The sequence below is a fragment of the Panthera pardus genome, unplaced genomic scaffold (assembly GCF_024362965.1).
Source record: "Panthera pardus isolate Hobbes unplaced genomic scaffold, ASM2436296v1 HiC_scaffold_13, whole genome shotgun sequence".
In the NCBI taxonomy this organism is placed as follows: Eukaryota; Metazoa; Chordata; class Mammalia; order Carnivora; family Felidae; genus Panthera; species Panthera pardus.
The window spans coordinates 137,101,987-137,114,515 of NW_026526688.1; the positions used below are offsets into that span (position 1 = coordinate 137,101,987).

The following is a 12,529-nucleotide window of genomic DNA, read 5'->3' on the forward strand; positions in this document are numbered from 1 at the left end:
GGTGTGCAGTTTTCTATATACTGTATATCCTGTGATATACCACTTTTCTCTGTTTGAATGCTGTAAAGCTTTCCTCCTTAACTCACAGATGGTTTGGCTTTTACTTAGCATAAATATATCATTTACCTTGTAAGACCCTTCTGTGCATTTTTTTTTTAGACTACCCTAATTCTAGTACCATTGATTGTGAGTCTGAGGTGGTTATTCAGATGATCCAGAGTACACTATTTAAAACATATTATCAAAATGAAAATATAGACTTTTCAAATATTCCTCAGGAATAGTCTAGTCTTCCCAGTTTAGTTTGAGAAATGTAGTTATGTACTTAGTTTTTTGAGCTGTCAGTGTTTGATTTTAGAAATCCGGGCTAAAATCCAGATGTTATAGTTAACCAGTTAGTGCTGGTGGTAAGATTTAGGTACAAAAGTATAGCTCTTATTGCTCAGATATTTTTGTCTAATCTGACAAATTATTCACCTGTAATATGACGATAGGTCACCACTTCATAATGTTATATGCAAGGATGAAAACATTTGTTCACCCAGGTTGTCCTTCACCTATAATTAAGAAAGTAACAGTGTTTCAGCACTGATAATATTCCATGAGAAACTTTTTATTAGAGTGCATGAGTGGGGGAGAGGGACAGAAAGAGAGAGAGAGAGAGAGAGAGAGAGAGGGAGAATCCGAAGCAGGCTCCATGCTTAGCACTGAGCTTGACACAGGGCTCAGTTCCAAAACCCTGGGATGATGACCTGAGCTGAAATCAAGAGTCAGATGCTCAACCAACTGAGCCACCCACCCAGGTTCCCTTCCGTGAGAAACTCTTAAAAGATGTAAAAGCATAGAGCATTTGCCATTTCTGTCTTACGTTATTTTTTATTTTATATTTATTTATTGTAATCATTCACTATCCTAAGTCAAACCCTCCATAAATCTCTGTCTCGAACTAATTACTGTAATAGCCTTCTAACTGGTCTCTCTGCCTCCAGTCCACTAAAATACTGAGATGAAGTTAATCCTCCTAGAGTACAACTGTGATCATGCCATTCTACACTTGATCTTAGCCAAAAGGCCGAGAAGCGATGTGATCATGCCATACTATTGATTTCTAAGCTTTGTCAGGGCAAGATCTTTGGTTAATTATCCATAATGCCCTTACAAAGTTGGGAAGCAATAAGTATTTGTTAATTAAATGACTGATAAAAATTTTAAAATGGTTAAAAATTAAGAGAACCTTATCAATTTTAAGATGAATATAATTGCAGAGGGTATTAGTTAAAAGTTAATTCTGAGTATTTAAAAACTTATTTGAAAAGGAATTTCTCAGTTTGTGCCTTGTGAACTTGTTATTTTATTTGAAGTGTTGTGAAGTCTTAGAGCATTATATAAACCTGTCTTACTCAAATAGACAAACCAAAGTTATCTTTCAGACCCCAATGTAAATAATGCTAGAATTTTAGATGATACCTCTTCTCCATGATTAAATGATTCATTCTTCAAGTTTGTATTGAGAAGTTATTATGTGGCAGCTCTGTTCTAGGCATTGGAGATATGGGATCCAGTGATGAAGACAGACAAGTCCCAGTCCTCATGGAGCTTGCATTCTAAAGAAGTAGGGGAGGAAGAATCAGACTATAAACAGATACTTTCTAGTGGTAAATGCTATGATCGAAATACCAGGGTAACGTGACAGAGTGCCTAGGACAGTGGAGATGAGAGTGAGGGTGCTTTTTAGGTAGAACTTAAAATGTAATATAATTGGACATATTAGAAATCATTAGGTTTTCTGAAATCAGGAATTTTTAACTCTCATTAGACTTAAACCATTCAACCATGTTCAACTGGGAGAAGGAAGAACTCAATGTATGGCTTCCAGAATTGTACCTTGCTTTTAGAACTTTGTTTTATGAGCAAAAAAAAATATTGGAGGCATGAGGAATACATTGTATGTTCTGTCTTCTTTCCTACTCTACCTTGACGTGTAACCCTTTGTACAGATGAGGTGAAGTAAAGCTCCTCAGTCCTCTTGGCTTGTGAAAACCCTCTCTTTTCTTGGAGTGGTCCTCAACACAGTGGTGATGAGGTTGCATGTGCTAGTACATATCTTCCATTCCTAAGGGATAAAATTAGAGTGATGATTCATGTAGCTACATGGCCAAACCCTTTCCTGCCATGCCCGCAGCTCCTTTTCAGAGTTTCTTTTAGCACAGGCCACCATGCCTTGCATGTGACCCTGATTGAAACAGATATAGATGTCTAACTATAAAGCATTTATCATAGTCTGCTCAGTGGCTTTGAGGTGTGCTGGCTCCAGAATTCTGCAAGGCCCTGTACTGCATAGAGATTGGCCAAGTCAAGCAGACCTTTTCTTGTTAGAAGTTTGAACTTTACTCCTAGTTCAAGGGAGACTCTAATCCTGTAATTCCTAGTCTTTTTTAACAGGACAAATAAAAAGACATTCTGAATAGCAAGCTTCAAAATATATGAAGCAAAGATGCACAGACAAGGAGAAAAAGAAAAATCCACAATCATATCTAGGGATTTTAACAGTCTTTTTCACTAATTGATAGAAGAAGAAAAAGTGACAAAATAGAAGATATGAACAACACTATCAACCAACTTGATATAATTGACATTTGTAGAACACTGCCCTCAGCAACTGTAGAATACATGTTCTTTTCAGGTGCACATGCAGTGTTCACTAAGATAGACCATATACTGAGCCATAAAATAAGTCTCTAATTTGAAATAATGGAAAGAGTATCACATTCTTTGGCAATAAATAGTAAATTAGAAATCAGTAATAAGATAGAAAATCCTCAAATATTTGGGAGTTAAATAGCATGTCTTTATTTTTCCGTGGTTCAAAGATAAAATCTCAAGGAATATTAGAAAATATTTGAAGTTAATAATAATAAAAACATACTGAATGCAGCTAGAGGTTTGGGGCAAATTTTTAATATTAAGTGTTAATTTAGGAAAGAAGAAAGGTTTAATCTGTGAAACTAAGAATTTTAGACATACTTTTTTCTGGGAAGAGCCAGATAGGAAATATTTTAGGCTTTGGAGGCCATGTAAATCTGTTTTATATAATTTATATATACTTTTCCCCCCAGCTATTTAAAAATATAAAAACCATTCTTAGCTGGAGAGCAGTAAACAGACTATGGGCCTGATTTGGTCTGTGGACTATAGTTTACTGAACCCTGATCTTTGCTTCCATCTTAAGCTTCTAAAAGAACAAATTAAACATAAAGCAAGTAGAAGGAAGGAGATAAAGGTAACAGTCAATTAAATAATAAATGGACAAAGAATTGAGAAAGTCAGTGAAGCCAAAATGGTTCTTTGAAAAGATCAATAAAATTGATACATCTTCAGCCAGACTAATGAAGGAAAAAAAGAAAGAAAGAAAAAAACACAGAAATTACCAAAATGAGGAATGAAGAGTTGACATTTCTACAGACATTAAGATGAAAGAATATTATGTATAATTTAATGCTAACAAATTTGACAACCTAGAGGAAATAAATTCCTTGAAGGACACAAACTACCAAATAGTAAAGGTCACTGAGTAACCTGAATAACCCTATATCTACCAAAGAAATTGAATTTATACTTAAAAAACAAGAAAGATTTATGTCTAGATGGACTCACTGTTGAGTTCTAACAAACACTTCAGGAAGAAATGGTAACAATTCTATGCTGACTTTTCCTGAAAATTGAAGAGGAAAGAATATGCCCCAACACATTTTATTAGGCTAGCATTATCCCTGACAGCCACTCTAAGAAAAAGAACTACATACCAGTGTCCCTCATGAATGCAGACAAAATATTAGGAAATAGAATTCAGGGATATATACAAAGTATAATACACCATGACTAGGGATAGGGCTTATTTCGGGAATGCAAAATTGGCTTAATAATAAAAAAGTCAATATAATTCAAGGCTAAAAGAGAAAAGCTGTGTGATTATCTCAATATTTGCAGAAAAAGCATATGACAGAAATATCCATTTATGATTGGGGAAAAAAAAGAAACCAACCAAACTCCACAAACTGGAATATAAATATTCTTCCTGAACCTGATAAAGGGAATTTGTGAAAAACCCACATCTAACAAATGAGATTGGTAATAAGGCAAAGATGTCTGCTCTTACCACTTTTATTAAACATTTTACTGGCGGTCCTACTCAGTGTAGTAAGGCAAGGAAACGAAATAAAAGACACACTGACTGGAAAGGAAGAAATACAGACATTATTCTCAAACAGCATGGATTGTGTTTGTAGAAAATCCTAAAGAATCTACATCAAAAAACTAAAGTTAATAAGTGAGTTTACCTGGGTTGTAGGCTACATGAACAATATGAAAAAAAAATCGTTGTATATACTAGCAACAATTGGAAAATGGAAAAACCAATTGCAATCCATCAAATAACATGAAATGCTTAGGGATGAATTTATGTGCAAGACATGTACATTTGAAATATAAAACATTACTAAGATAAGTAAGTAGAGAGATATACTGTTGGGAGACAGTTTTCCATTGCTCTTTGCATTCCTGCACCTCTGCAACTGAGGCAGCAACTGCCCTTTTAAATGATCATTTCTAGGATGTTTGTATAGCAAACAGCCTTGAATGATAGAAATAGTGACTCGTGCTGTAGCCAAGGGCAGATTTGCTTTTTGTGCAGTATAATAAAGATAATATCTTCTTGTGGACAAAAGGGCAGGTGTGCTTCAGCCCATTACAAATGAATCAGGTTCTCTGAGCTCAGGGTTCTCAGTTGTGATACAAACATGATTCTCTCATGTTCCTACTATACTGTAATAAGTCCTGTGTCTCTACCTAGGACTACTGTGTGGTCTGCCAGTATCTGTGAAATGGTAACAGGAAACTTAGTTAGCTTACAAAGAGGGTCTGAAATCTCAGATTGCTCACAGCTCTTGGCAGTTTGGGCCATGAAAGTGGAGTGCTGGCAGAGACATAGCTTTATGAAAGAGGAAGGATGAGAGCCATGTCGACTAGGTTAGGGGATATGAAAAGATTCTGGCATCTGGTAGTGAATGCTGTCACCCAAGTGGTGGGCAAGGGTGGCAGGGGCAGGGGGAATAAGTATTCCAGTGTTCTGTCTCTTAATGGATAGTTAGGGTCTGAACGGAGAGCCCAAATGGTGCTTTGATTGTTGTACACTCAACTCCATAGCCCCAGCTGAAAGGCAGTGTGGCTGTAGTCACTGAGTTAAGGATCCCGAAAGCTGAGATATTGGTGTCAGAGGATATAGAATTTTGGGTGAATTAGAAGTTTGTTTAGTTGAGTTGGAACTGTGGGTACTTGAAACTGAAAGTAAATTCATTGCCAACCCATATCTCCTTCTGTGACTTGACTTATACCCTCCTCCTACACCTTGACTTCAGGTGCTTTAAGGAGAGGGATGAATAGAGGTTGGGCAAAGATCTCCCTGTCCTTAAGCGGGGACCAAAGGCCATACCCACATGTCTAAATATACTGGTGGAGATTCAGAGCAGGGAGTCAAAACTTCATGGCTCTGGTGGATACTGGCACCCAAGTCATCATCCTGCCTTATTCTGTGGGGAATAGAATGTGCAGATGCAACTGATGGGCCTTGGGCACCGTTTGCAGTAGGTAAGGGAAGCTAATGTGACATGATGGGTTGGGCCCTTTGTTGTTATGTACTATTGTGACTCCCATTGCTAAAGACATAATTGGTGTCGATGTTTTTACATGTCTACTTTAAGTTCCCATAAATATCTGAGGGGATTCTCCTGATCAGAAAGAGCTGCATGTAGAGAAATGTTAGTACTTTGAAGTCTCAAAATGCTAGTCATTCCTTTGAGCTACAGGTTATTGTGACTGATGATTTTATAGTATATATAAAGAGCTTGTCCAACTCAATAAGAAGACAAAAAAAGCCAGTATATTTTTTTAAAGGCAAAAGATTTTAACAGGCACTTTTCAAAAGAAGATGTACAATACACTGCATATATAAAAAGGTGCTCATTGTTATTAGTCATTTGGGCATTGCAAGCGAAAACCACAATGAGATATCACTTCACACCCATTAGAATGGCTAAAATTAAAAAGACTGATAATACCAGTTGTTAGCGAGGATGTGGAGCCGCTGGAACTCTTGCACATTGCTGGTGGGTGTATACAGTGGTACAGCCAAGTTGGGAAATAGTTTGGCAGTTTCATGGAAAGTTAAAAATAAATTTACCTTATGACCCAGCAAGTCTACTTCTTAGTCTTTATTCAAAAAATATGAAAATATATATCCATAACAAACTAGCAGTGTTATTTATAAGAATCCCAAACTGGAAACACTACAGATGTCCATTCACAGGTGAATGGATAAACAAATTGTGGTAGATTCATATGATAGAATATTACTCAACAATAAAAAGGAACAGAACTTGTGGTAAGTGAAGGAATGAAGATAAATTTCAGTCGTACTGCATGGTTCCTTTATGTCACAAATACATAATGTATGATTCCATTTATGTGAAATCCTAGAATGGGCAAAAGTCAAAACTAATCTATAGCGATAGAGTAGTGGTTGTGTAGGATGGGATGTTTGGGGTAGGGGATTGACTGTAAAGGAGTAGACTTGTTTTTTTCTTCATTTAAAAAATACCAGTGGTAAAAGTTTAAGGCAATGTAATTTTGTGATTAAAATTATGAACTCTGGTATCATAAAACATATCCTGAGTTTGAGTCTGGGCTCTATCATTTACTAGTTATGTGACCTGGGACGGATTTTATAATCTAAGTTTCTTCATCTGTAATATGGGAGTGGTAATGATACTGTCTCAGAATGGTTGTGAGGATAAATTGTGCTATCATTGGCAAACACTCAATAATGATTAATTTTGGCCCTATTAGTATCTGTCAGTGCTAATAATTATAATTTGTTGCTCATGTCTGTTAATCTCAGAATGGGTATTGCATTTTTGTATTTTAAAAAATGGGAGAAAAAATGCTGATTAGGTTTCTGTGGATCTTTAATGTTGTATGGGCAAGCAACATTACTATTTAGTCAGTCATGATCATGATGTAATGTTTAGATAAGGGTACTGACTTCTTTATTGGAAGTTCTACATAACCTTTGGCTAAAAGCATCACAATTCTGGGGTGCCTGGGTGACTCGGTTGAGTGTCCGACTTTAGTTCAGGTCATTATCTCATGGTTCATGAGTTCAAGCCCCACATCGGGCTGACGGGCTCACTGCTGTCAGCGCAGAGCCCGCTTTGGATCTCTGTCCCCTTTTCTCTCTGCCCTTCTGCGCGCATCTGTCTCTCAAAAATAAACATTAAAAAACATTAAAAGTAATAAATAAAAGCATCATAGTTCTGATTTGTTCGTAATCTGCTTTATTATTATTACCACTTTTTTTGTAATGAGACTGGTTTTTACGCCTTTTAAATGCTTTCTTTTTTGACATTTTAAATGGCCAAGGAGGATTTGAGAATCTTTTTTCCAAATAAAGTTGTTTTTGGTATGAAGTTAACTGATCAGACTTGAGCCAAATAAGTCATTTCATCTGCACTTGCTGAGATGGATTACTCTGGAACTCCTTTAACATTATTTTGAGTATTTAATGGATTTTTATAGATGGCAAACTACCCTCATTTTAGGACCTAGCTCCCTAGAGATTTGAAGATATTTTCCAATATTTGTTTACATTTAAGTCTTTCTTTGTGTGAATCAGCAGTTTTCAAGTTTGTCAGTAGTTTCAAGTTTGTCGCTCAATTATACATCAGTAATAAATAATGATTTTGTCACTTGCATTTTTTTAAATAATTTTTTTTCTTAAATCTGTTTGAAAATTAGTAATTTATTCATTTTCAACTTTATTGCAGCACCTGATCAACTTTCTAGCTGGAGAACGATCATGGAGGTGGTGCCAGCTGAGGTGAATAGTTTGCTTCCAGAGGAGATAATGGACACTGGTATAACTTTAGTGGATGATGATAGTATTGAGGCTGTTATTGTTTCATCCCCAATTCCCATGGAGACAGAACTGGAAGAAATTGTCAACATAAATTCTACTGGTGACTCTACAGCCACGCCCATTTCCACGGAACCAATCACAGTGTACAGTAACCACACTAACCAAGTTGCAGTGAATACCACAATTACTAAAGCAGATTCTAATACCACAGTGAAACCAGCTTTTCCAAGTGGCCTTCAAAAACTTGGTGCTCAGACTCCTGTGACTATATCAGCCAATCAGATTATTTTAAACAAAGTATCACAGACATCAGATCTTAAACTTGGCAATCAGACCCTTAAACCAGATGGACAGAAGTTAATTTTAACAACTTTGGGCAAGTCTGGTTCACCAATTGTTTTAGCACTACCCCATAGCCAACTACCCCAGGCTCAGAAAGTTACAACTCAGGCCCAGTCAGGAGATGCTAAGTTACCACCGCAGCAAATTAAAGTAGTTACCATTGGAGGGAGGCCAGAGGTGAAACCTGTCATTGGTGTCTCAGCATTGACCCCAGGAAGTCAACTGATTAATACAACAACTCAGCCCTCTGTGTTACAGACCCAACAGTTAAAAACAGTACAGGTAAAAAAAAAAAAAAAAAAAAAAAAAAAAAAAAAAAAAAGAAGGGGGCTTATTAATTCAAATGCATGTTAAAAATTAAATTGATTCTTAGTTGTGTTTGTAGGGTAATTAAATGCATAGTTGTTATTGAATTCTTTTGAATGTTGCTTTTAGTAATTTTGTGGGTTTCTTTTTTTTGGTAAAATTTGATATGTCTAATGCTTTGAAAATGTTTGCTAGAGGACTTAGAGCAAACTTAATTTTTGTTAAATTTCTAATTTAGTGTATTTATAGCTTTTTCCTCATTTTTAAATGTGACTTAGAACAAACTTAATTTTTGTTAAATTTCTAATTTAGTGTATTTATAGCTTTTTCCTCATTTTTAAATGCATTTTATTCTCAGTAGTAGTTTGATTGCAAGTATGCTCTGCTGGTATAAAGATACCAGAGTTGCTGCTAGGCTGTCAAAAAATCATTCAGACATAATTTTTTTCAGTTAACAGATGGCCAAAGTCTAGGAAAACTTGCTGCTCTGAGAAACCCTTGGAGCCAGCAATAGTACATACTAGCCAGCGTGTGCCGCCTCTTTGCAGTTTACTGTCCATTGCCATCACTCGTGTTTGCAGTGTGGAAGAGGCAGTGTCACATGATGGAAGGTAACATATTGGCTTTAGAATTGGACCAGCTGGATTTGAGTGACCTCTGTGCTACCCTATCACCTGTGGAACTTTGGATCGGTTACTTCTCTGAGTTTTTTGCTTTAGCTGGAAGATGGCTATTTGATCATGATGAAATACATAGTAAAAGATAGTACTGATGTAGTTCTCAAAACTTCAAGGATCCTTCAAAATGGTTCCTATTGTTAGTATGAACAGGATCCTAAGATAGAAGGTTAACAGAGCATACATTCAATGGTTCCCAGTTTTTTATGCTCAAATAGGCCTTTTGAGGTCACCACTGCTCTTAAAATAAAATGATCCACTTAATATCAGGAAACACAAATGCATTCCCTGTTTGAAAGGTTCTCTTCCAGAAGAAAGGAGGTGTGAGTTAGAGAACTCATGCAGGTATATAAAGCAGTAGGAAGATTTAAGGAACTATCCACACTCTGATATTAGAAATAATGTTTTGGTTATTATGTTGGCAAAATAACTAGAAGCTTATTTTTCTTGGGTTTTTTATTTAAGCACTTTGTATGATTTCTCAAACCTTGTAATTTGCCCATGTTCCTCCTGCCACTATTAAATATTTAGTGCCCTTTTCTTTCTTGTTCATTATCATCTGTCACTTATCTCTGACTTCCTTTTACTTCTTTTGATGAGAATCTCTTGAATGAGATATACTAATACCATCAAGCATCGTGTTGTCAAGTATCTTGTCTTTTTAAAATCAGTTTTGAAACTTGTTTTTATTAGTTTACCAGAGTTTATCTGGCTTTGGAGATGTGGATCATAACCACATTCACAATAAACTGATAATGAAAATCAGAATGTCATTTTTTTTTCATTTATTAGAGCAATGTATGCATGCTGTTTCATGACCAGTTTACTTGTATCTACAAGGTTTCTACTACAGTCCCCTAAGTACTTACAGTGAAAGCATTTATTGTTAATTTTATAAAACCTGATTCTGTTTATTAAAAAAAGAACTTCTATTTTAAAAAAATAACAAAAACAGAAGAAACCCCAATTAGAATATTGTTCCACTTGTCCAGTTATTTTTAGGCAAATCAGATCTTTCCAATTCAAAAGTAAAAAGCTACAAAGCTCTAAAGCCTAGAAAAAAAAAAAAAAAAAAGAAGCTACACATCTATGTTTCCTCTTTAGGCACCAGAATATGTGGTTTAGTATTACACGGTGTATATGATTCTCTGGTTTTTTTCCTAGACAATCCTCAGCGTTGTCTTAAGTTTAATCAGAGTATTGAAACTGTTAGGGTATGGACAGCAGGTAAGGGTGGAAGAAGGAGACCCATCTTGAAAAATGAAGGAAAGAGGTGACAGTTGAGGCCAGAGGCAGTAACAAAGAGGTATAGTTCACTTAATTACAGATATATAAACACTTTCCCATGTTTCTTGTGCGTAGTGTGTAAGAGTAATTAATAACTAACAGTTTGGAACAATATAGCTCCTTATTAGTTGCTGAATCTATATAATACAATGCCAATTATTACCTGCACGTATTATTTGATTATATATTGGGCTATATTTGTAAATTTCCTTTTTTGATTCATTTTTGTCTTTGTTGATTAGATAAATTTATTAAAAGTGATACTTTATGTTTTGTTTTACTTAATAATTTTGTTCTAGAGTAGTTTAGAATTTATAATACAAATTATTATAGTTCCTTGAAGGAACTATAAACTGTTATTTTCAACAATGAGCCACTAAAGAAATGTAGCCACAGGGGCAAATTGGAATTATTCATTTGAATAATTAATGTGCCTTTGGTTGTATTGTTTACATTTTTTCCTGATTGGTAAGTATTCATATAGTCATATGATTGTGAAAATCAGTTAAAAATGGAGAAATACTCTAAGCTCCTAAAAGAATGTTTATTATAAGACATGGGTTTCTAAGAACATCAATACTTTTATCTTTAGAGATTATTAATAAGTCAATAGATGACATATTCTGACTTATTTTAGAATTTAGGCCTGTAAATACATTTGGGAAATATATCCCCTTTATGTCTCCCAAATTGCATCAATGGTTATACATTTATTTGGATATATCAGTTTTGCAAGCTGGTTATTTTTTTTTTTTTTAATTTTTAATGTTTATTTATTTTTGAGAGAGAGAGATAGAACGTGAGCAGGGGAGGGGCAGAGGGAGACACACACAATCCGAAGCAGGCTCCATGCTCCTAGCTGAGCTGTCAGCACAGAGCCCGATGCAGGGCTTGAACTCATGAACTGTGAGATCATGACCTGAGCCAAAGTCAGATGCTTAACCAATTGAGCCATCCAGGCGCCCCCAAGCCGGGTATTTTTTTATACAGTAATGGATCTCGTTGTTTTGTTTTTTTAAAAAATGATTTATATTTCATTTATATTTTTTTTGTCAGTAACATGTTGAGTGTAAGAAAGTAATATATTCTAAGTATAAGGTAATGTATTATTTAGTTTATAATTTGAGCACAACGCTGATATTTTTCTAGGTCTGTGATCCATTGCAGCTTCTGGTATGCTTATGTTATTCAAATTGGTTGTGTTTATTCATTTAAAATTTTTTTGTAATGTTTTTATTTATTTTTGAGACAGAGAGAGACACAGCATGAACGGGGGAGGGTCAGAGAGAGAGGGAGACACAATCTGAAACAGGCTCCAGGCTCTGAGCTGTCAGCACAGAGCCTGATGCGGGTTTCGAACTCACGGACCGTGAGATCATGCCCTGAGCCAAAGTCGGACGCTTAACCGACTGAGCCACCCAGGTGCCCCTCGTGTTTATTCATTTTAAGTCTTTATTTCCAATAATAGCAATTTCAGGGCCTTAGTTTTCATATCTGACAAAATATTTAATGTCTCTCCTATCATAACTAAATTTCTGCTTTTAACTTTTAGAAGAAGCTGTATCTTTGCATACATTGATAATTTCAATATTAAAACATTGATAACTCTACCCTCTTTGACTTGTGGAGAATTTTAGTTCAGGTGAACAGTATGCCAATATAATTTAAGATCAGGAATGAATAAATATAGACCCTACCTTCAAAGAATTGATAGTCTAATAAACAGTATTTTAGCAAATGGTATTTCTAGAGGCTTTGTCTTCAGAATAGTCTGTTTTGCCAAACTTGTCTCTTTGTATCCTAGGATATTAACTTACTCAGTTGTTTATTTATCTACCCTAATATATAGATCTAAAGCTGAGGATCTAATCATAAGCCTGTCTTTAATGTGTGTTCATGTTTTGCTTCCAGGGGCCAATGTAATTGCATTTACAGGTGGCTTCATCAT

At 35.5% G+C, this 12,529-nt stretch overlaps 1 protein-coding gene across 6 annotated transcripts in view; it reads left to right on the forward strand.

Moving 5' to 3' along the window:
• The window catches only part of LIN54 (lin-54 DREAM MuvB core complex component), a 69,254-nt gene that overhangs the window by 5,452 nt on the left and 51,273 nt on the right, over positions 1 to 12,529 (forward strand). For 4 of the 6 annotated variants that reach the window (XM_019465739.2, XM_019465756.2, XM_019465748.2 and 1 more), the window contains exon 2: positions 7,878 to 8,593. In XM_019465739.2, coding sequence (XP_019321284.1) covers positions 7,910 to 8,593 — 684 coding nt within the window. In that variant the 5' untranslated portion in view covers positions 7,878 to 7,909. The remainder of the gene's footprint in view (positions 1 to 7,877; positions 8,594 to 12,529) is intronic. The other 2 variants (XM_019465773.2, XM_019465766.2) reach the window with 1 other exon arrangement.